At 38.1% G+C, this 26119-nt stretch overlaps 1 protein-coding gene across 4 annotated transcripts in view; it reads left to right on the plus strand.

The window, feature by feature from the left end:
• Positions 1-26119, plus strand: part of Rabgap1l (RAB GTPase activating protein 1 like) — a 577981-nt gene that overhangs the window by 423667 nt on the left and 128195 nt on the right. For 3 of the 4 annotated variants that reach the window (XM_059281246.1, XM_059281247.1, XM_059281248.1), the window contains one exon: positions 21563-21691. In XM_059281246.1, coding sequence (XP_059137229.1) covers positions 21563-21691 — 129 coding nt within the window. Of the gene's footprint in view, positions 1-11874; positions 12043-21562; positions 21692-26119 lie in introns of those variants that run through there. The other variant, XM_059281249.1, reaches the window with a different exon arrangement.

Below are 26119 nucleotides of genomic sequence, written 5' to 3' on the forward strand. Positions count from 1 at the left end.
CTTGTATGTGTGCTCTAGGTGACTGAACTCATGTCCTCATGTTCACATGGCAAGCACTGTCTTAATCAGGGTTTTTATTGCTGTGAAGAGATGCCATGACCATGGCAACTCTTAGAAAGAAAAACATTTAATTAAGGCTGGCTTACAGTTCAGAGATTTAGTCCATTGTCATCATGTTGGAAAACATGGTGGCACAGAGGCAGACATGGTGCTGGAGAAATAGCTGAGAGTTCTATATCCTGATCTAGAGCCAACAGGAAGAGAGACATTGGGCTTGGCTAAGGCATTGAAACTCCAAGCCTACCTCCAGTGACACACCTCCTCCAACAAAGCCACATCTACTCCAACAAGGCCACATCTCCTATTGTCATTTCCTAAGCATTCAAATTCACGAGTCTATGGGGGCCATTCTTATTCAAACTACCCCTCTAACTGAGCTGTCTCTTTAGCACGACAGCACCATTTATTGAAGAGACTTTTCTCAAGTGTATGTTCTTTCTGTCTTTGTTAAAATCACTTGGCTCAGATGTGAATTTATTTCTTGATAGTTGGGTTCTTTTTTTTTTTTTTTTTTTTGAGCTGAGATCCGAACCCAGGGCCTTGCACTTGCTAGGCAAGCGCTCTACCACTGAGCTAAATCCCCAACCCTGTTGGGTTCTCTTTATTGGTCTGTTTTTCTGCTTTTATTTCAGTACTCTATTCCTTTGGCTATTAGTGCTATGTAATGTATACTAAAGTTAGATGTGATAAATGCTTCCAGCTTTGTTCTTGCTGAAGATGTTTTAGTTATTTCAGATCTTTTGTGCCCCCATATTAGCTTTGTAATTTTTTTTCTAAATCTATGAAGAATGCCATTGGCATTTGATAGGAATTTCCTTGGATAGTATGGCCATTTTGACAGTATTATTCCAGTCTCATTTTTGCATGTGTGTTTCTCCTTATTTTATTTCATCAGTGTTTTATAGCTTGCATTGTAGAGACCATCTAGATCCTGAATTAAATTTATGCCTAGGTTTGTGGTTTTGTTAACTATTATAAATGAGATTGTTTTCTTTATTTCTCAATAGTTTTGTTACTGGTTTATAAAAATTACTGAGCTTTATATGGTAAATTTTAAACTCTCTGGCTTCCCAACTTGTTACATATTTTAATAGCTTTTTGGTAGAGTCCTTAGGGTTTTCTATGTATAAAACCTTGTCATCTATAAGCAAGGACCATTTGAGTTCCTCCTCTCCTGTTTGAATGCTCTGTTTCTTTCACTTGTCTTTTTGCTATGACTAATGCTTTTAGCATTTTATTTAATAAGAGTGCTAAAGTGGACATCTATGTCTTGTTCTTGATCTTAGCGGGTCAGTATCCTCTTCCAGTTCAAATGATGCAAGTTATAAGTTTATCACAGATGGCTCTTATTGTGTCAAGATACATTCCTTCTATACTGAATTTTTGGAGAGTTTTCATCATGAGTCATTATTAAATTTTATCAAATGTTTTTCTTGTGTTCTCTGAGATCATAATATGACTTCCGTCCTTCATTCTATTACTATAATGTATTACATTTCTCTATTTGTATATATTGAAACATATTTATATCCTTGGGATAAATCAACTTCACGATTATATATAATCTCATTTAGATGCTATTAAATTTACTGATTTTGCTGGGCGGTGGTGGCGCACACCTTTAATCCCAGCACTTGGGAGGCAGAGCCAGGCGGATCTTTGTGAGTTCCAGGCCAGCCTGGGCTACCAAATGAGTTCCAGGAAAGGCACAAAGCTACACAGAGAAACCCTGTCTCAAAAAACAAAAACAAAAAAAAAGCAAACAAACAAAAAAAATTTACTGATTCTGATTTGATAATATTTTCTTGAGAATTTCTGCATGTGTATCCAGCAAAGATGATTGTCTATATTTTTCTTTTTTATCATATTTTTATCTGGCTTGGGTATGGTGTATGCTGACCTTGTAGAATGAATTAGGATTCTCTTTCTTTTTATTCTTTCTCTCACCTCAGAACCCTTTTATAGAAAATTTATATACTTATTTTACTATTTTCTTGACAAATTTAAATCAAATGACTAGAAAACTTGTGTGTGAATATTGTATGAGATTCTGTTATTAATCAGCTTAATAAATGTTTCCTGGATATGAAGAAACCCTACTGGAAGGCACTTGTGACTGGATTGACATTACTCTTGAATTGAGCCTGCTTATTTCTATTTCCATCATTTAATGTATGATGGGAAAGATGACATCAAGGCATGAAAAAATGAGTATTTAATGCTCTGTCAAGCATATCAGTGGTTCTATATTACCTTACAGACCATTATGACATTTCTGTGTGAGGTTTTGGATGAGGCAGGATGTTCAAGAAGACATTAAAATGGATTACTGGGAAACAAAAACGTTATTAGAAAAGTTATTGACACTGTGTACATATAGACAATGGATCAATAGCATAGTAAGTAGCTCAGAGGGTAGTTCAGGTCCAAGTACCAGACATAGCATGGTGGGGCTTCCAAAGAGAACCAGAGCCTACAAGGCAGTGGTGGTCTCCAGGACAGCTAATGCTGTTACACAGAGAAACCCTGTCCTGAAAAACTAAAAAAAAAAAAAAAAAAAAAAAAAGGAACCCTCTGAGGGGAGTGTTAGCTTGCTCCAAGACATTGTGGCAAAACATCTTCCATATGTCTCATAACACTTCAGTCTAAAATGTCATATTTTGGGGTAACATAACCTGAACCCCATCACTACCTACATGACCTCAGTCAAATCATTTAATGTTTCTAAGCTCAGATATTCCCTGAGTGGAATGGGTACAATTAATATTAAATGTATTGATACATATTGAGTCCTTAGCATAGTTCATGACCATTAATAATCCCCCCATAGGGAAAAGAAAAAAATATTATTCATACTTTTAGCTACTTGATGCACAAGTTTCTACATTAAGCCCTCCTTGTGATGGGGAGCCTGTCATAAGTAAAAGAGCCTATCAAGTAGGGAAGACCCACGTGTCCTTTGTAGTCACGTATTACAATCCTCATGTGACACAGGCTGTGTCAGTATTGAATGTGGGCAGCTGCTATACTTACAAGGGAGGGGAAAGGAGTAATCACCATCATAAAAATAAAGGAAAATTCAACTCTACTCTTACCATATTTTTTTGTCTTTTTGCTAGCTCTGAATTCTAGTGACTCCATTGGAAACTGAGTGAATGAGTGTGTGTTGGTAGGGTGGAGTATAAAGGGGCTGTACACTCTATTACAACTTGGACTTGTCCACTTTAAAAAATGAAGGTCTCCATCTTGACATGTTCATTTTGCAGAAACAAATTCACTTGTAATACAGGACTTGACCCATATAACTCCTTTACAGAAAATATTATTTTTCATTGTGACAGCTGTTAAACTAGCTCTAACATTCTATGCAGCATGAAAGATGTCAGAGATGGCCAGTTTAATGGATACTTGGATGAACCAGAGAAGGGTGAGGCAATTAACAAATTACAAGATTAGTACAATAGTCATTATTTTTCACAGTTACAAAACACATGCACAAAAATAAGAATGAAATGCTAGTCTAACTTAGAAGGTCACAGATTAGCATAGATTAGCCTGTGTCATTCATTATTTTATTCTGATCAATTTTAATTTTAAAAACCTCTTATAACATATGTTTGTATCTTATACTCAAGCATGAAAATAAATATGAGCTTTATATACACTTCCCAAGTAAGATGATAAAAACTTGAGATAGTGTTCTATTTCAAAATTATGTCAGGAGCATAGCTTCAAGAAAGAAACACTTGTGTGAATGGACTTTGGCAGAGCTTCCAAGACTATAGACTATGGAGACTGTCACTTAAAACTTAAATGTGCTGTATTATCAAAAGTATATATTTAAAAGTGACTATTCTGAGGCAGACAGTGGATCTTCTCTATCGAGGCTCCTCCTACCACCATTATGAATCTTAGATTCTTTTTGAGTAGATGGCAGGACAAATCCTGGACCAATTCTATGCAGATACAAGGGTAAAGTATAATTGTAATAAAATAGTTTTTTAAATAAGCTAATTGAAAGATAGCAAATGCAGGAAATGCTGAATTCCCTGCTACATATATATACTCTTGGATCTTGACTTCCTGCAGGTTTCATGGCTGTGCCCAGTCACTTATCTGTTGTCTTGAATATTTCATCAATAGTACATACAAGTTATTAGGTCTTGATATCATCTAGAGCCTAAGACCTCATATTTTACAACTCTGTTGTAAGATATAATAATTTTTTTCATTGTGGGCAGCCCTGTATTGAAAGACATTATTTAAACATCTACATAACTGAAACAGCAGGAAAGATGGTCACAATAATGGTCACAAAATCAGCCCACATGAGACCCAGTGAGAATTAGGGAAAATAAATTAGGTCTGTCTTCAAATATTTATTTAATGACACATGGTGTGTGGGGTAGACTTATCCTCTCTTACTATAAAATACTTTACTCCAATAGATCTCATATTAAAGGCTCTAACAAAAAGAAAAGTGGTACAAAAAGTAATTTTGAGAGATGGGTAAGTTTATAATGTTGACAGTGATAATTGTTTTATGGATATATAGTTATCCCTAGATGCATTATATTCCTTCAGATTTCTTTTTCTTTTTTTTCTTTTCTTTTGGTTTTTCGAGACAGGGTTTCTCTGTGTAGCTTTGCTCCTTTCCTGGATCTCACTCTGTAGACCAGGCTGGCCTCGAACTCACAGAGATCTGCCTGCCTCTGCCTAACAAGTAGTGGGATTAAAGGCGTGCGCCACCACTGCCTGGCTTCCTTTAGATTTCTAATACTGTGGTAAAACATCATGACCAAAAGCATGGGGAGGAAAGGATTTATTTCTCTTATACTTGCACTTCACAGTCCATTATTTAAGAAAGTCAGGGCAGGAACTCAAACAGGGCAAAACCCTGAAGACAGGAGCTAATGCCGAGGCCGTGGAAGAATGCTGCTTACTGGCTTGCTTCTTATGGCTTGCTCAGGCTGCTTTCTTGTAGCACCCATGGCCACTTGTATCACGATGGCACCACCGGCTGAACCCTTTACACATCAGTTGTCAATCAAGAAAATGCACCACAATCTTATCCATAAACCAATCTTGTGTAGACATTTTTTTCAGTTGAGATTCTCTATTCCAAAATGACTCTAGCTTGTGTCAAGTTGACATAAAAGTATCACGCACATCAAGTTGTATACATTATCTATCTATAGTTTTGTGTATGCCATTCATATCTTTACATATATATATATATATATATATATATATATATATATATATATATATGACTACTGACTACAAGTTTCAGATTTCTGACTGGACAGTGCTCTTCTAACAAATAAAATGTACAGCAATAAAATGGCTGGCTCCTGAGCTACTGGTCAGTGCAGATTTTGGAAGCAGAGACTAAGTATCTTACAAAAAAAAAAAACAAAAAAAGCTGTAAGGCAGTTCTTCCATTAGTCAAGTCATCACACTGAAGATGGATGTGCCAAGTCCATCCAGAGTATTCTCAAGTTGCTTTGGGGAAGGGACCATTTTTTTCTGCTTAAAACAAGCAAAAACAATAACAATATAATTGCATCCTTTGTCAGTTTTGCCCTGTCTCGCAAGACGTCAGAGATTCCTGAAAAATAAAACAAAACAAACACACATACACAAGCATATGCACTCAAACACACACAGAACCACATAGACAAGTCTACAAAATTTCTCAGGGATCTTTTTTTTTTCCTTTAAATCCCTGTGGATTTGTAACTTGAATCACCTACCCCAGTGCCAGTTAATTATGTTGTATCATTTATTTTATACTCTATTTCTTTGATATATGAGTTACAAGTGTAAAATAATGAGACTCATTTCCCTGTGAGATGACTTGTAATCTCAGTCTCATTACATTTAATTTTCACCTTTTTGTCAAGTACTTGAATAATCCATACCATTCGAAGCAGCATATGATCTGCCTTCTTAGATCAGAAGCATATAGCACAATGTTGGGTGGAATTAAGACTTGAATGGAAGAACAGTGTTGATTGTGTGGGCTTTTACAGGGTTGAGAGACCGGGACTACTCAGGGTGTTGTCTTTGAACTTTGATCCAATTTTTGAATCTTAGAAAATTGTCAAATTTTAAAGAATTAATCTTTTCAAAAGCAGTCAGACAAAAAAGAACTAGTAGAGGTGCTATTCCTCTAGTGTAGAAAAGCATGGATGCTCAAAATGGATGTCAAAAGACACATGGATGCTGTGTCTTTTAAGAGTGAGCCAAAGGCACTGGTAGCCTGGCAAAATTTTATCAGTCTTTTGCTGGCCGTTTTTCTACTGTTACTATGCCCAGAGTTCTCTTTACCTCTCCTAATCCTAATCCAGATAAACATAACACTTGAAACATTTTCTCTTCTTTTACATGACTCCCAGGTAAGAATGAAGAAAACTACTAGCTATTGAGTATTCCCCATGTGCTAGGCTCTATAAAAGATTCTTTTATATATACAACTTAATAAATTTTCATAGCATTTTGGTGGGTAAGTAGTATTGCCATTTTATTGAGACTAAGAGAATGTTAAATAACACACACACATATATACATATATACATATCTACATATATATATATATATATATATATATATATATATATATATATATATTGCTAGTAAATATAACTAAGGGTTGGAGAAATGGCTGTGTTGATAGAGACTTGACTAGCTCTGGGTTTCATGCCCTGTACTGCAATAAAGTGGTGGTGGTGCTGGTGGTGGTGGCAGCGATATAAATGTAAGTTAAAGATGGTTTAATAATCAGTACCTTATTGTGTTCTTAGAGATGTATTTAATTCTCAATACTCACATCTGAAGGATTAGGCCAGTCCCACTGGCCTACTTCTTTCTCCGTCTGTTGTAGAAAACAAAGGCATGCCTACATGATAGCATACAGTTTTTTTTTTTAATTGATATTTGAGAAACTCTATTGTATCTTCCTCTTTGGATACCTGAAAGTTGGAGAGTATTTGTTTTTTCATTTTTGTAATTAAAAAAGTAACAACCTAACATTTTCTCTTTGTACAACCTAACATTTTTTAAAATTTCATGTTCACAATTGTAGACCTGTGAATTCAGTCAAATATGTTTTTTGTTTTATAAAGTAAGTCTTTTTATATCCTGAGCATGTCTGGCAGTCATGGCATAGCAGAATGGTTCATACAGAGCACTCTCAAGTACAAGACTCCAGTTAAGACTTTACTACTTATCTCAGGTTTTTATTGCTGTGAAGAGACACCCTGACTCTTACAAAGGAAAACATTTAATCAGGGCTGGCTTGCAGTTCAGAGGTTTAGTCCATTATCATCATGCCAGGAAGCGTGGTGGCATGCAGGCAGGCATGGTATTGGAGAAGTAGCTGAGAATTCTACATCTGGATCGGTAGGCAGCAGAAGGAGAGAGTGGGCTACAGGGCCTGGCTTGAGCTTCTGAAACCTCAAAGCCCACCCTCAGTGATATACTTCCTCCAACAAGCCACACCTACTCCAACAAGGCCATACCTCCAATAGTGCCACTCCCTATGAGCCTATGGGGGCCGTTTTCATTCAAACCACCATACCACTGATCACTTGCTTTCCAGCAGACCAGAAAATAACACTTCTAGTTACTGCACTATGGCTTTGGGACCATTGCTGGCCCTTTCCCTTATTCCACTCTCAATGCAAATGAGTTAGAGAGTACCATACTCAAACATAAGATTCTGACATAAGGGTTCTTTTGAGCTAGTTGTGAAAGGCAGATATGAGACAAACTCCTTACCTAAAAGTAGAGCATAAATGCCCCCTTGTGAAGCTGTTCCTTCCATTCCCCATACCAGGAAGGAGCTAGCAGCCTTAGGGATGGAGATGAGAATGACATGGACCGTCTACAATATGGAGTGTATTCGAAGGCCTTTTAAGTAATACTTATCTACATTAGTTTCTCCATTTATTTGTCATCCTGCAATTTGTCACCCTAGAAGCTCAATGTGCTTTTTCTTTGCCGTGTTATTTCTCTGAACAAATATTGCTCTTTATTAAAGTGCTATGCAAGTGAGGATCTGCCACTTCTCCAAATGCCTTATTCCTCAGTGCCTCTATGTGTGGGCACTCTGCAGGTGTTGAACTTGGATTATTGTCCTGCCTATGGTCAGATTTATTTGCAGAACTCCAGCAGAGAAGTTAGGTGGATAAAGAAAGATTGTCCTTTTTTGTGGATGATTTATCCAAACTCCCTTGTTATCATGAAGATATTTCTTAGAATTAAAAAAGAAGAAGAAAAACACCTCTATTATGGTAATGTAAGAAAATTTGAGAAATCATGTATTATGAACTAGTTAACACAGAAGTTGCTATTCCAATTTTTTGAACATCTATATAAGTCAAATCTTTTTCTTAAGAAAATGTTCTATGTTTTGTTACTGGCTTACTTGAGCAGTAAGTAAGGTATTGTGAGCTTGGAAGACAGAAGAAGAAATTCTGAGATGACAGTAGCTCTTCTATTGCTTTAAAAATTCCCAGAATCCATGCTTCCACTTCCCCAAATGACATCCTAGAATAGTTATTTTTCTTAATATGGACAAAGATTCTGTCTGAAAGGACAACTGAAAATGGGAATGAGACAAAATATAAGCTGAAGGCATGCACAGTGGGCTTCTGAGGAGCAGCATGGTAGGAAAATTGGGGAAACCAAGATCTATGACCATCTGTTAGAATGACTCTTACGTAGTTGTTATCAAATGTACCAAAATATTTTAACTACTTTTCTTGCTGATACTAAATTTTAATTATTGAATTTACTACTTAAAATTTACTTTGTAAGCATCAGAGCCAAACCATAGAGTTCTGCAATGATTTGATTCATTTTTACTTTTTTTTTTTTTTTTTTTTTTACCAGAATCCTTTTGGGAAAGAAGTTTATCATTTCTAGTTTATATGGGAAAAACTTAAATGTCTGAAGTGTTCTTTGATACCAAGTCATTTAAGTTGAAATATCTCCGTACCCTTTATAAAAAAGATTAAATGAATTATTATAAACTAGCATGGTGGCATACATCTATAATTCTAGAACATGAAGGCAGAGGCAAGAGGACCAGAAGGTCAAGGCCAGCATACACACAGAGAGCGTTCAAGGCTAATCTGGGATATTTAAGACCCTCTTTGCACTGGGCGGTGGTGGCAAACACCTTTAATCCCAGCACTCAGGAAGCAGAGCCAGGTGGATCTCTGTGAGTTCGAGGCCAGCCTGGTCTACAGAGTGAGATCCAGTACAGGCACCAAAACTGCACAGAGAAAACCTGTCTCAAAAAACCAAAAAAAAAAAAAAAAAAGACCCTCTTTGCAAGAAAATTCCTGTAAGCTAAGAAGTCACTAAATTCTTCTTTCCTCTGCAAGCCTGAGTGTTCTGGGTTCTGAATTGTTTATGACAGTGTTTTTCACAGTCACGTTCAGTAGCACTGTCTTACTTTTTTTCAGGCACATGGGTGTAGATATGGTAAAAATAAGACACCCGTGTGTGTGTGTGTGTGTGTGTGTGTGTGTGTGTGTGTGTGTGTAGAATGAAAGACTGAAGACTTCTTCCTTAGTCTGCCCCATTCTAAGGCAACCTAGTAAAGGTTTCCTCTAAACCTTAGGAACTAAAATACACACACACAGCACACAAGCACGCACACACCACACACATACACACACACACACACACACACACACACACACACACACCACATACACTAGATCCAATAATTTTCATGGTAAAAATTGTACTTTATAAAAGTTTTTGTTTTTTAATCTGTATTTTTATTATTTAATTTTTGAGATTATAGTTCAATTATACCATTTCCCATTTCCTTTTCCTTCCCATATACCTCTCCTTCCTCTCTTTCAAATTCATGGTATCTTTTTTTCATTAATTGTTACATACATATATGATTATGTTAAAAAAAAAAAAGAACCTTGTAAATGTCAGGCAAGTGTTCTACCACAGAACTACATCCTCAGCCCTTGGTTTTTGAGTCAGAGTTTTGCTATGTAGCTCAGGCTGGCCTTGAATTTGTGATCCTCTTGCTTCTCAAGTGCTAGAATTATAGGTGTGTATCACCATTCCAGATGGAATCTTAAGGTTTGTTTTGTTTTTTGTTTTTAGTTTTTTTTTTGCTTGAGATTCTGGGAATAAATGAAACAACATTCTGTTGAAGGAGGCAATAGATCCCTTCTTATTTCCCCGTAATCCCATTACTATATTTATTCTCTCTCTTTTATTTGGGTTACAAGTACATGTCAGTAAGTAAGTTTGTATTTGATTGCTTCCATATTTGTAGCTCTTGTGTGATAGGCTGGCCTCAAACTCAGAGATCTGCCTGTCTCTGCTTCCTGAGTGCTAGGATTACAGGCCTGGCTTGGAGATTTACAAATTTTAAACCATGGTTAAACCTAATGTTAGCAGCCTCTTTAGGGGAGAATTTATTTGATCAGAGATGGTCAAAGCTATATTTTGTTTTGTCTAATAAAACATCAGAATTAAATTACTGTTTTAAACTTCTGTTTATCAAGGTCTGTGGCATATAAAAGCTATTTTAAGAATTTCAACTTTAATAGTTTCTAAATAGTACTCTTAGTATTTACTTACACTGTAGGTTTTTGTGTTTTAGCATATTACATGTATGTAAATGTGGCCAGCCTTCCTAGTGTGTTGTATTGTAACACTGCAATTACAAAAAGTCATAGCGTTTTCCTAAACTCTTCAGCTTGAGGGTGTGTCACCAACTGAATGCTGGTGTATGCTCCTCTGTTCATAGTCTGTCATTTTACCCCAACACTGATCTTGTCTGGAGATTTGGGTAACGTGACAGGACTGGAGCTTCCCACTTTAAACACACAGAATAAGATCAGATTTCTATCTGTTCTTGCTAGAAAGCAAAAGTGAATAGGGAGGGTCAGCCTTTTGGCTGTCTGTCTGTCTGTGAGCACCACATGTAAGGAGAAGCCAGTTCATCTGTGCGTTTGGGATTCAACAGCATAAACTGTCAGACTAACACTGATTGAAGGTAGACTAGGAAGGGGAAGCCTATCTGTCCAATGGCTCGCCATTGGCTTCTTATTACAGCATTCTCCCCTGAGACTCACTCTGCATGCTCATTCACCTACCTCCCCCTTCTGCTCGCTCCCCTTCCTTTCTTACCCCTTCATTACTGATTCACAGCTAGAGGCAGCACGGTGGCAGCAGCAGCAGTAACGGGGCAGCAGCAGCGACAGCCACAGCAGCAGGGCTGCTTGTCAGGAATCACGGATTGCAATGAGCTCATCCTTTTCTCCTTGCAGCTTCACAACTGCCCTGGCTTCCTGGCTACTGCTACTGCCGCCTGCTCATACACAGATCTCTCTCTCTCTCTCTCTCTCTCTCTCTCTCTCTCTCTCTCTCTCTCTCTCTCTCTCTCTCTCACACACACACACACACACACACACACACACCCCGAGTCACACATGCTAGAGCCCTCTGAGCAGCTTGTCCATCTTTACACATGCATCTGAACTCTTCCTGCTCCGCTCCTGGCCATTTTTCCAGGATTCAGTTGCTTTTGCCATTTTCTATTTACATCAGCCTTTGATTTCATTCGCCAGTCTACTCCAGGGCTTATGCATAGTTGATAATTTAGCCAAAATGTTTTTCTTGTGGCGACATTAGCTGACAGTTCCCATCGTAGACCATCTTGTGCATCCTCCTGGGGAGACGTAGCCTGTCTCCCCTCTCTCTGCAGTTGTTAGGATTGTGGATGAGAGATCCAGCTTCCTCATTCTGGATACCTATTTATTGCTCATGGAAGAAGGGGTACCCTGCCCAGCCCCAGCTGCTAAGCTTACACCTCCTGTCAGAAAGTCCCAGGACATGCACGACGAGAGGAGCAAGCTGGTGAATGAGTATGCATGCCGAGTGCTGGAACTTCTGGGGATGGGGCATCGGCTGTTTGTGCCCAGGCTTCTGGCGGTGAGACTGTTTTTTCATTGAACTTAATTTGTAGAGAATTTATGTAGTCCTCTGTGAGAATGTCACTTTGGAGGCTTGTGGGTTCCTGTTTTCTTCCCTTTCAACCTTTTCTACTGAGAAGGAAGGGCTGAGTGGCCACTGCTGTGTAGCTTCCTTGAAGCCTGGACCATGCCACTCCTTAATTGGCTATAGGAAATTATGGCTATTTTCTCAGAGTCTGGGGTCATATCAGTGGCATTATCTCTGTGGCAAGGGGAATAAACAGATTTTCAGGCTGCTAGGCTTAGCAATGAAGCAGAAATTTCCAAAACTTGATGTGGGTATTCTGTTATCTATGTCCCCAAAGGGTTAAATTTTACAACAGAAATAGCCATCTATCCAGACGATGTGTGGCTGGCTTCTCCCCTCCTCGCCCCCCGCCCCACCAACATGATTGCCAATTAGATTTGGGCAATGGGGATTTATTACCTAAAAATCCTTGGGTAGGAAATTGCAGGTTTCTCTCCTGGGGTGATTTAACTGTGTGTCTATAAAACAGCATACAGCTACTGGATCTGTTCTGTGAGTCTTAGAAGTCGGGCTTGTTTGTTATTTGATTTCCTGAACAAGAGGAAAAAAAAATCATCCTTCCTTATTTCCTACCAAGGGTTAAAGTTAAATACCCACAATCGCTGTGGCAGGGTTTCTCTTCAGTGGTTCCAGAGCTGTGCCTAGCAACTGTTGGGTGATATAATTGGTCCACAATAGTCCTATACCATCATTTGATAATTGAAAAAAATAACCCAGCTTTGTCTGTTTTATAGGATGGAGTTTTAATGCTATTCCAGATTCATAAGATTCTCTTAGATGCATATCTTTTTGGTAAAGTATTTATTAGACTGTATTTAATTCTCACTTCTCTTTCTCCATTTCTTCTGTCTGATCATAACAGACATTCTGTAGCCATGTGTATAAGAAATTTCCCACCATGAAAAAAGTGTGTTCATTGCAAGATGAAGTTAGGTATGATGAGCAGTATACAATTATAGGGAGGTTATTTGAAAAATTTAACAATTCCTTTTCCATATAGGGCAGAATTTTTACAAAGCTGATTATATATGTTTTAATGCCTAGGTGAAACCATTGCTTTCCTAATTCACAGTTTAATTTACAAGAGAGAAAACTGAAAGATCATAATTCTGTTAGAAATGAGTTTTGTTTTATTTTTAAGTTCAGAAATTTTGACACTAGGAATTGCTAATACACATTTAAACAAATTCCTCTTTTCTCTGAATGTAACAAATTTCCATATCTTAAAGACTACTTAACCACCACTTGAGGGCTTCTATTGGTGACTTCACAGTCATCTGGTGTAGTCTGTTTGACATTTACATTTTCCGTGTTTTGAAGCAAAACAAGAATTGGTAGCTACGAAGATGTCTCACATTCATATCTGTACTAGAGATAAATTTAAAGTTCTAGTTAAAAACATTTAATTAACAATAACATCCACAGGGAGTTGGGCTCCCAAACTTGAGATCTTAGTGAGGTTACATATGTCACAACTGGACAAATCTGGTTGCCAAATGAGGTATCTGAAGTAAGTGCTTCCCTCAGGATTTTTTGGACTGTACATTTTAGAGCCTAGACAATAATGCTAACTGTATGGCATGTGACCAGCATATGCTGAGCTGTGTCTGTAGCCATTTGGAAATCTCTGGCCTTATTGTACACTGTTATCCTTGAAAGACTGTTGATAGAATCTTGGTTATATGTGGTTTATATTTGGGAAGTCCTTTAATTAACGTAACATGGTGGCTGTGAATTGGGATCTGCTATCCAAGGAGTTACCACTAGCTTATATACTGGGGAATGGGTGAGTGGGTTCAGGTCTTCAACATATGTTATTGGACTGACTGATGGTTCAGGATTAATGGCTGGTCAGCATAGGGTTGTCCTAAGAGGCATTCTGCCACATGCAGTATCTTTATCTTTCCATTTCCAGTCAAGACGACAAGACTGAAGTTTAAAACATGACTGCCTTTTTAGTCATGTTTTAAACATGAATACATATAAACATTACAGATCCCCTATTTTACTTTAAAATTTCACTAAATTTCTTCATTATAAATAATTTTTTTTAAAGTCAGTGCCAGACATGGCTATGCTTGCCTGTGATCCAGGCACTCAAGAGACTGAGGCCAAAGGTCAGCTTGAGCTATATAGTGAGCTCCAGGCCAACCTATGCTGCAAAGTGTTTCATTTAAAAACAGAAACAAAACCAAGCAAGTATGATGATTCATCCAATCAGAGTTGTTGATTTGAGCACTGAGCTTTATTTATTGTTCCAAATTCACAGAGAGACCATCAGAGAACTAGAGCATGAAGCTTGTGTGACTCTAAGAGACCATTGATTGAACTGGGGATACACATTTAGAATCTGTTTCTTGCTCTCAAAGGTACAGACTGTAAAGAACAATTCCCCTTGATAGATCAGATACAAGTACTTTGTTTTAGATATTAACACAATGCATCAGCTCCATGTGATGACTTAGCAAACATGTTTCTTTATTGGAATTAAAATACCCAAACAGCTGTAAACACCTTATACATAGCTAAACATTTTCCTCTTCTAAAGACTCTTAGAAGGGGGAGGGTAAATATAAATGCTAGTGGACATCATAACTGAAAGAAAAAAAGACTATTTAGAGTAAAAATTGTGCAGATGAGAAGAGAATCATGCAAGCTTTCACCCTAAATACTCACCTAGAACTTGTGACTAAGTAGAGACCCTGAGTAAAATTTACTCATCCAAGAGTACTTAGAAGTTTAGAATAGAAACATCTGGAACTAAAACTTGGATGTTCAAACTATTTCCACCCAATTTGTTTCTTTTAAAAAAAAAAAAAGGAAAGGAAAGAAAGAAAAGTCACTTGAAAATGTGTTATTCTAACACTGAATTTTTCAGTGGGAAAACACATTCAAAGTGGTGTCAGCATTGGCTCATGGCCAGAGGTTGTGTGCTGCAAGTGAACTTTGGCAGGGAGAAGAAACACTTTTACTCTCTTCACAGTCAGAATTCTTTTCCCTCTAGGGTTTGTCTTTTTGCAATCATGTGACATGAGAAGTTATAATCATGTCATTATATATTAAAATTACTGTCAACTGTAGTTTCAATACTGATCTCATGCATATTTCCACAGTGAGTTCAAAGGACTACGAGTAAGATTGAGAGGTGTATGCGTGTGTGAGCGCGCGCACGCGCGCGCGCGCGCGCCTTAAAGAAAATATTCTAGGTGCCCATTTAGTTACCATTGCAATATTTCATTTTGATGAAATTTCTTATGGTCTCAAAATATGCCTTAGTATGTTCTTAGTTTGTGGGCTTTTCTGAAATATTTATTTTAAGCAAAAGTGAAAGACTATTGGAGACAGGATGTCTCCTCTTTTTACCTCTATCTCTAACATCCATAAAGATTGCTCACTGAAGAGAGATTATAACTTTTTAAAAAGTTAAAGAAACAAATATAGAAGGTGCCATATGTATGCCCTTCAAAAATCCCAAATCATTTTTATATCAATATAAGTCAAAAATCAGTTCCCTAGTTGGTGCTGTGTAAATTTTGGCTCTTACCCCTGGGTCTGTTAGACCTAGAGCCTTTATGAATCTATAGACAACATTTATGTTGATGTCTGTTGTGTGCCAGGCAATTTCATTTCTATCTCTGAGACAACTGCAAAGAATATTATAGTAAAACCACCTCTTTCCTCTGGATATTTCTTTTTACCTACTTTAAAAGAAACCAAAGTAGAACTTGTATAGATGTCTTAATTATGCCAGCAGTCTTTGTATATAATTCTGTTCAAGTGAAGGAATGAGTGATGTTTCCTCTGCAGATATAATTGATAAACATGGTTCACCTTATTTGAAAAGATTTTTCAGAAAGCTTGGTAAGCGGAAGAGACATGTATTGGTAAAGCACTGATTTTTAGATGTTATACTTAAGTTTTCAATTTAAAAGTGAAGAAAATACATTTGCTTAAAAATCTCTAGTTCTTATCTGTCACTTAACAATGTTGGAGAAGTATTTGCCTTTTGAGAGTTTATTTTTTCCCTTGCAATTATTCAAAGGCATTATAGAAAAACTCTTAAGAAAGATAAAAAGTTTTCCAGTTGAAAAATAATAGCCTTTCCAGTTTAAGTCAAGTCTAGCTTGGTGGAATTCTGTGGTCAGAAGCCAGGATATCTTTTGGGGGGTACTTGGTTTGATTACAGAAGTGTCAGTCTTCCTATTAGGGGTACATTTTTTTAAATTATTTGTTTATTTTTAATGTGCATTGGTGTTTTGTTTTGCCTGTGGAAAGGTATTGGGTCTCCTGGAATTGTAGTTATGGATGGTTATGAGCTGACATGTGAATGCTGGGAATTGAACCCGGGTCCTCTGCAAGACCAGCCAGTGCTGTTAACTGCTGAGTCATCTCCCCAGTCCCTAGGGGAACATTTTTAAAGCTTAAAACTTAATCATCATGAAATCCTAAGCCTCTCTTCGCTGTCAGGGATTAATATTCATACAACTATAAGCCTAATTATACCCATCATTATCGTCATCATAGCCAGGTAATTATTAATTCGTGTGTATTAGAACTAGTAATCCTGGCTGAGACATGTTTTATTTTCATAGAAAGCACTTCTCCTTGTGTTTTAGATTAGCAATAATATTAGTGTTTGACATCTGTGAAACATATGCATTTAATAAAACAAGTTCAGTGCTACTCAGAATCTGAATATATAAAAATTTCCATATATGTAGTATATATTTAAGGGATGTGGGGAGGATGGAGCAAGAGAACAAGCAAAGTAACAAAATGCTAGGAAGTTTGTCTCTGAGTTGTGAGGCTTTGTGTTAAACTTTCAAAACTTGTCTTCCTTGGGCTGAGGAGTTGTATCAGTGGGTCAAGAGCTTGGGAGAGGGAAAATGTGAGTTCTAATCTCCAGCATCCACGTGAAAGCCAGATGTGTGATGGTGTTTGCCTGTAACCTCAGCTCCATGGAAGAGAGTTGGGATCCATGAGTTCATGGGCCACAGCCTAGCTGAAGTGACGAACTTCAGGTTCAAGGAGAGACCTTGTCTGAAAACATCAGGTGGAGAGGCAATTGAGGAAGGCATCTTGTTGTCAGCCTTGGGCTCTATAAGCATGCATACATGGGCAAGTTTACCACCCCTCCGTTTTGCTTTTACATGAGGAGCCATGACTATGTAATCCAAAACCAAAAACAAACATAGAGTGAACCTTCTAGGTACACATATGCACACATAGATAAATTACTATTTTTTTAAAATTATTTTATAAAGCAAACTAAAGATATATAGCTTGAGGGTAGAGCATATGGTTACTATGTGTGAGGTCCCAGTTCTGTTCCCAGTACCAAAAACAATAACAAAACATATTTTCTGTTAAATTCTTAGTGAAACATCCAAATCTTTGCAAAGTATAAAGTGTCTATACCTCATTCGTAGAGGGAAAACCTCTTAGATACAGTTGTCAGAAAAGGGAGAGTTATCCCTATAAGCTTATAATCTGCTTATGGCATTACAAAGGCATTTAAGGTGACACTTAATGGTTATAGAGGTCTCTTAAAGATAGAAAATTGGAAGAAAACCCCTTTGGAATCAAAGTAGGACTGCAGGTTGTATTTAAAACACACAGAAACAAGGGTTTTTTATTTCTAATTTTGTTACTTTATTTTATGTGTGTGGGTTTTCTGCATGCATGTATGTCTGTGTGCCATGTGCATGCATGCTGGCAGATCTGAGATAGCAGAAGCCATTGGATCCTCTGGAACTTGAATTGCAGGTGGTTGTGAGCTACCGTGTTTGTGCTAGGAACAGAACCTAAGTCCTCTGCAAGAGCAACAAGTACTCAACCACTGATCCATCTCTTTGGCCCCCAACAGAGGTTTTTAAGTGCCCTTTGCTTAGTGGCATATCTTTTTATCATCACAGTGAAACTAGTTATATTGAAATACACAAGAAAAAATATGAATTATTAGAGTAGAGACTATAGAATGCTTTATTTTTTATAATGAATGAATGGGAGGGAGAGAGAGAGGTGCATGCTCACATGTATGCAGATGTGCTCTCTTACGCATGTGCACAGACACTGGAGGAGAACACCTGGGTGTTTCCCTCTATCATTCTCTGCCTTATTTCAGCTCACTGAACCTGGAGCTAGGCTGGCTGGCCAGCAAGCTGTAGCAGTCCTTCTGTATTTACCCCTCATAGCACTGTAGTTGCAGATGTGAGAGCCATTACACCCTGATTTTCACATGGGTGCAAAGATTCAGCCTCAAGTCTTCATGCTTGCACTCTTAGTGTTCTTACCACCAAACAACCTTCTCTAACCCTAGACATCTTTCTTTGTGGAATTAAGAATATCAGTGAATGTAAGCACTGTTTTTAACTACAAAGTATCATTATCTAGGAATATTTGAGTAAAGCAAAGGTAACTTACCAAATCATTATCTATCCCTTATGTTTGTTTTGGACTTAACAAGTGGATTCATATACCTTAGCTTACTTCATTTTCAAGATGGAAAAATGTGTGCAACATCACAAGCTAGCCAGAGTTGAAATTATAACAAACTTATTTCAACATTTGCAATCATATTTGACTCCCTTTATGACCTAAGTACCTTCCAGAGATTGAGGTGCCAATTCTACATTTCCAATCTTGGGCATCCTTGTTATGTGGTTGTCATAGCTCTTTTACTTCTTGAGTTCAACTGAGTTACACAAGCCAATGCTAATAGTGTTTTCTTATTATTACCATTATCATCATCATCATCATCATCATCATCGTGTGTGTGTGTGTGTGTGTGTGTGTGTGTGTGTGTGTGTGTGTGTGTGTGTTTTGGGAACATACCCAGGCACAGGTTGACATTAGAGAATAATTTTGTGAGGTGTGTTCTCTCATTCCACCTTTACATGGATGCTAAAGATTAAACTCAGGTTGTCAGGCTTACACATTGTCCTAGTTAGGATTATGATTGCTATGATGAAACATCATGACCAAAAAGGAAGTTGGGGAGGACAGGGTTTATTTGGCTTACATTTCCACATTGTTGTTCATCATCCAAGGAAGTCAGGACAGGAACTCACAACAGAGCAGGGACCTGGAGGCAGGAGCTGAGGCAGAGGTCATGGAGGGGTTCTACTTACTGGCTTTCTCATCATGACTTGCTCAACCTGCTTTCTTACAAAACTCTGACGACCAGCCCAGGGATGGCACCACCCACAGGGATGGCACCATCCATCAATCACTAAGAAATGCCCTATGCCATATCTTATGAAGACATTTTTTCAGTTGAGATTTTCTCCTTTCAAATAACTCTATCTTGTGTTGAGTTGACATAAAACTGACCAGTACATCTAGCAAGTGATTTAGCCACAGGGACAATTGCCAGCCTGCCCACAGTGTCTTGAAGTGGACAGCCACCAGGTGATTTGACTTCTGCTATGCAGAGACTCAACCTGTGATGGGCTTCAGCACAACCCTCATGGGGAGACCTACAAAGCACTGCCTTTGAAACTGTGGCTTCCTCCAAGAACCACCTTGGTCTACATTTCCATTCTCACCTGACTAAATTTAGTCCAGTGTTTGAAGAGAAAGTATTCTTCATTCTTGATCCCTTTGTCCATTTACGTGAGCTCAATGACCAGGCTTGATATCAGGTCTTGAGTTGATTTAGAAAATCAGGTAGTAGCCGGGCAGTGGTGGCGCATGCCTTTAATCCCAGCACTCAGGAGGCAGAGCCAGGCGGATCTCTGTGAATTCGAGGCCAGCTTGGTCTGCAGAGCGAGATCCAGGACAAGCACCAAAACTACACAGGGAAACCCTGTCTCAAAAAACCAAAAAAAAAAAAAAAAAAAAAAAAAGAAAGAAAAAGAAAATCAGGTAACCAAGCTACCAGGTCAGAACCCACTTGATTTCTCCAGCTTTTACGACTCAATTATGTGGTGTCTTCAGCATTAGGATCTTACTCTCAAGTTCTGGAGGGTAACCAAGAGCAATAGCAATACCCAGTGTTTGTGGGTCTATGGGACCACACTGGACAACAATGCAAAAAGTGATGACCCATTCCTGGTACTGGGGGTTTTGTTCACTAGCATGTGGTACCTAATTGGGGTATTGTCCCCTCATCCTAGGGTGACTCCATTTAAACTTTTTAAAAATCTGTAAAGTATTCATTTTAGGATGCTTCTGCAGTACTAAGTTTCCATATGGCTTTTTCAAAGGGCCTTTACTGCTAGCCATCCCTCCTTTACCCTGCCCTCCCACCCTTCCCTGTTTGACCCTTCCTGTTCCATTACTTTCCTTTCTCCCTTTATATTACTGTGTTCTATATTCTTCCATTAAAAGATCCCCTCCTCCTCCATGGGCCCGTAGAGTTTTCTAACTTCTATGGCTGTTTCAGTTAAAACACACATCTCTAAAGGTTGAAAGTTAACATTCACGTACAAGAGAAAACATGTCAATTAAGTGATATCTTTAAAACATTTCATTGCATGTATGTTTGTATGTTTTGAGATAAGTGTACTGGAACTCACTACACAAGCCTAGCTGGCCTCAAACTCATGGTGATCTACCTACCTCAGCCTCCTCAGTGTTGGAATGTCAAGCCTGTGCCATGTTTCCTGGCTGAAATATCTAATTTTCATTTCTACTTATTTCTATGTACCCTTCTACCTAAATCCTTAGTGTGTATCAGAGATTTTGCCACAGTTTTTTTTAATTTTTTCCTAGAATATTACAGAAAATACTGCAAAATCTAGAGAAAAAAATGACTCATGATCCTTTTATCTAGGCAAACATTTTGTTTTGTTTCCTTTCCGTCATTTTTGTATGTGCAGATATTCTTACTGATTTCCACATGGTGACTTTTAAAACAGTGAATTTTGCAAAAAAGTTTTTAGTAAGAAGTCAGTAGTTAAGTGATTTGCTCTGATTACCTGTCCATGGCATTCTTTAGATGTCGGATCAATTTCTTGTTTTCTTCACTTGAGTTGCTGTTGTCATTAGTTGAAAAGTGATCTTCCCATTAGGTGTTTATTATGTAACTCTGATGAGCTTTGATTTCTTTATTTGTGTTGTCAATGAGATTTCTAATAATCTCTAAAATCCTTATCAAGGTAAAGTCACAGATTAATCTAGAGTTCACTCATCTTCTTTTTCCTTTTTCTTTTTTGCTTTGTTTTTTGTGTATTTGTTTGCTTTTTCTTCAAAAAGAAAGCTGGGATCCACTATTATAATTTCCATATAATATGAATTAAAAGTTAATATGTTAATAATTGTCTCTTACATTGCTTTAGGATTGATAATTTCAGCAGGTAACATAACAATATGTTCTGAACAGTAGAAATACTGAAAGCATCTTCTAAAAGTATAGTCATGAAAATCAACATTCTTTTTTGTAATACATTTATTCATATAATGCGCACAGGCTGAAGTGTGGTGATGTGTCTTGGTGATTGTTTTTCAGACCTCAAAGGAAGACCTCCTGCAGGCTGATTTTGAAGGTGCTTTGAAGTTCTTCAGAGTTCAGCTTCCAAAGAGATACCGGGCAGAGGAGAATGCAAGAAGATTGATGGAGCAGGCTTGCAATATTAAAGTAAGATCCATGAACTTACATATGATAACAGTATAATTTGCATGTAGAATAACATAAACACAGAAAATTATGTTAAATTCCTGTGTCTGTTGTTGCTGGTTTCTGAGTGTGTTTTAGAGTCTTTGTGTACAAACTAGTCTCTCCTAGACTTTTGTGTCATCCAGGATATTGATAGTTGTTCTAAACCTTTTAGTAGGACTTAAAGCGAAAGGTCAGTGGCTCAGATTGTAATAAAAGGGAGGCAAACATTTATCTTCTAGGTGGGGCTCTGGAATGGGCTGCTATAATAGTGGTTTCCATGGCAGCAGACTTGGTATTTTAGCTTTTGCCATCTGTTTTAAGATTATTTAGGACAGAGCAGGAAAAACATGCCAAGCAGGTCTTTCCCTTTTTCTAAGGTACGTAGGCAGTTTGAGTCCTGATCTGTCCAGAAGCCACCTTACGTCTACCAGATGTCTGTAGATATATTGGTCTGTGTCATGTGTCTGATTAAACAAATCTTATAAATTAACTTAAAGTTGAAAGCTGTATCCAGACAAATGAAAATTAAGGTGGGAGAGTGTATTTTCTCTAAAAGATTTTGAACCAGTTTACTAATATCTGTACTTATGCCTCCAGAATATATTTACCTAACCATGACAGAAATATAAATGTGTTTATTAGACAGATAGACTAGTGTTATGGACCTTATATTACTGCAGAAGAAAACAGACCATAAATAATTAACATAATAAATTATTTATGTTAGAATACAATTAAGTAGATGTAGAAAAAGAAGAAAGAAAAAGGGGAAAGGTGAGTTGTGATGTTTTACTAGTGTGTGTAAATCCCAATGGGAAATGAATGAGACAAAGGATAACTAATGGACATGTCCTGGGGAATAATGTTCAGGCAAGGAATAACTAGTTCAAACATCCTGAGACCCCCTCAGGCCTTGTGAGTGTAAAGAATGGCATGTAGGCCAGTGGAGCTAGAGAGGAGTGTATGGAATCAGAGTAGAAGTTAGAGTGCCCACAAGGATCCAAGAGTTGTCAGTTGTTATATTTAGATTTACTTTGAAGTAGGGGTCCTGGCAGGGAAGAGTACTTTGTTCAGGGTTCTGAGAAGTAAGATGGGTAAGAAGGAGAGAGCACACAGAACCTGAAGTAATCTCATGGACAACAGATGTGACCGGCTGAACCAGGATAGTAGCAGTGGAAAAGAAATAAATTGAAAGTAGTAAAAACCTGAGCAAACCTTGAAATTTTCACTATGTGTAAATACAGTTGTGAGAGGACAAGGCAAGCTTGTAGCTTAAGTTTTCCTGCCTGGCCCACAGTCAGGACAAATCTCTTTCACCTGCCAGTCCCACAGCCACTCAGACCCGACCAAGTAAACACAGAGACTTATATTGCTTACAAACTGTATGGCCGTGGCAGGCTTCTTGCTAACTTTTCTTACAGCTTAAATTAATCCATTTCCGTTAATCTATACCTTGCCACATGGCTCGTGGCTTACCGGCATTTTCACATGCTGTTTGTCATCATGGCAGCTGGCAGTGTCTCTCTGACTCAGCCTTCCACTTCCCAGCTTTATTCTCCTCCTTGTCCTGCCTATACTTCCTGCCTGGCCACTGGCCAATCAGTGATTTATTTATTGACTAATCAGCAACACATTTGACATACAGACCATCCCATAGCACAAGCTCGTTCTAGATGTTGAACTGAGCAAATGTTTAAAACAAGTTTCCATTAATTTAATGGGCTTATTACTTAAGATATAATTATATGAGCCTAATAAATAGTTGATTTGGAGTTCTTCTAGGTACTATCCCCACTGTAACATTTAAACAAAACAAAATAGGGTCTTACTGTGTAAGCTTGGCTGGCCACTATATAAACCAGGCTGGCCTCAAGCTCACAGAGGTTCTCCTGCCTCTTCCTCCTGAGTTCAGGTATTAAAGGTGTGTAACATGATGCCCAGATTGTAGGATTGTAAGTAAACTCCCTCAAAAAAAATAAAGACCTCGGAAATCTTTATCCTGAATGCAAAGTTGCTAAAGCCTTCAAGACTAATTATTTGAGTTGAGGATAGTAGCATATGCCTATTATCTCAACGTTTAGGAGGTTGAGGCAGGAGGATTAATTCCACTTGTTTGAAGCCCAGGCTAGACACTGTTGGAATACCATTTATTTAAAAATACAAACCAGAAAGACAGACAAGACAGATGGATGGACACAAACACACACACACACACACACACACACACACACACACACACACGGACTGATTGGCTGGACTAAATGTCTTAGTCAAAATTATATTTACTCATAGATTTTGAAGGTATATTCCAAAGGGCTGGAGACTGTTAACAAATATGGTAGGAAGTAAATTTGAAATACGTTTTAGCTGCTGATTGTTCAGAGATGCCAAGAGAATTACAGTTACCCACGTTACATTTAGATTACAGTTATTTTAGAAGTCTGTTAAAGTAAAATATTCAGTTCCAAAATACAAATGTAACACCAAGCCTGGTGACACATGCTTTTAATGTTGGTCCTTGAGAGTCAGATGCAGGTGGATCTTTGTGAGTTCAAGGGCAGCCTGATCTACCTACCAAGTTTAGGCCAGCCAGGGCTACATAGTGAGACTCTGTTTTGAAAAAATTATAAAAAAAAATAACATACAAAAGGCAACATTAACCTGAAAGAAGAAGGAAGTTAGGGAGGGAAGATGAGGTATTGGGTGCCTATTTTGCACCAGGAACTATGCAAGAGAACTCAGGAAATAAGGATTAAAATGAGGCCTGGGGGATTAAAAGAAGTAAGCAGGCTTGGGAAGGATACAGAAATCCGTAGGTGAGGAGAAAGCACAGATATCTAAGACTTAACTGTGGTTCCTGATCAGAGGTCAGGGTGAGAGAAGGGCTGGGGCAGGCTCTGGGGTGAGGGGTCAGGAGGCTGGCGAGGTTAAGTGGAAGCCATGGGAAGCAGTCTGGGTTTTAAACTGAGGATTCTGGTAAGCACTGAAAGGTTTTGAATAAAAGACAGAAATGGGGGCTGGAGAGATGGTTCAGTGAGTAGGAGCACTGACTGCCTTTCCAGAGGACCAGGGTTCAACTCCCAGCACCCACATGGCTGCTCACACCTGTCTGTAACTCCAGTTCCATGGGATCTGGCACCCTCATACAGACATGGAGGAAAAACACTAGTGCACATAAAATTTAAAAAAAAAAGACAGAAATGACCAGATTTATGTTTTAGAAATGTCATTCTAGCTGCTGTGTGGAAAATGCATTGACAGATGCCTTATTAGATGTTGGTGACAGCACTTTTCAGGCACCATTGCAGTAATCAAGTGAGGATTGACTACATTGATTGCTGTGGTCTGGAGAGAATGGACAAGAGATTTTAAAGAGAGAATCAGCACGCAGACTTGTCAGAGGAGCACTAGGGCAGGGGAAGAGACCCAGTAAAGGTACTCAGCATTGTACCAGTGGATGATAATGGGTTCAGATGTGTTATGTTGCCTACACTTGTGTCTAGATAAGCACTATATCCAGTAGTCAGATGGGTACTGAAGTAAGAGCTGAGCTAAAAGTCGGTATTTGGAAGTCATAGCACTAAAACCATGGAGTAAGTGACTTCTCATAAAGGGGGATACAAAGTGTTCAGAGAAAAGAGTGATGATCAATGCGTAAACATAAAAAAATGAACTGTGACTGGTGCATGTCTTTAATCCCAGCACTCAGGAGGCAGAAGAAGGCAGATGTCTGTGAGTTCAAGGCTAATCTACTCCATAGAGCAAGTTCCAGGACTGCCAAGGCTACACTGAGAAACCCTGTCTCTAAAAACAAGCAAACAAGCAAGCAAACAAACAAACAAACAAAAAGAACTGTGGATAGAAGCAGGCAAAACTAAAAAGGAGGAGAACTCAGAAGAATATGACAGGTGAATGTTAAGGGAAAGGGCATTGTTATCAAGGAAATATATTTGAGCCCCTGGGTTCTGTCCTCAGCACAAGAGGAGGAAGATGATGACGATGAGATAAACAAGTATCAATGGTGCCTAGAAGTCATGTAAGGGACTGAGGACTGGAAAATCGACTTTGTACAATACTTGATGATCAGTACATTAAAGGATGGCCTTAGAGGGAACAGTTTCAGTGGAGTGAAGTATAAGAGCCAATCATTAAAAGGATAAAGAAGAAGTGAATAAATTGAGGAACAAAGATGAGAAGCTTTTTCTAAATGGTTATAGAGGACAGGAGATGGAAGAGATAGCCAGCAAGTTAATTAGAGGGTAAATATGAGAGCAAAAGGGAAGATGTGTATAAGATGAATTTGTAGAGCAGGAATGTTGAGTCTTTAAATGCTTAAAACCTTAATGAAACTTAATTTTTACACTGAGCATCTGCAATGTGCCAGGTACTATGCTAAGTCCAAAAAAT

Source organism: Peromyscus eremicus, chromosome 15, assembly GCF_949786415.1.
Source record: "Peromyscus eremicus chromosome 15, PerEre_H2_v1, whole genome shotgun sequence".
In the NCBI taxonomy this organism is placed as follows: Eukaryota; Metazoa; Chordata; class Mammalia; order Rodentia; family Cricetidae; genus Peromyscus; species Peromyscus eremicus.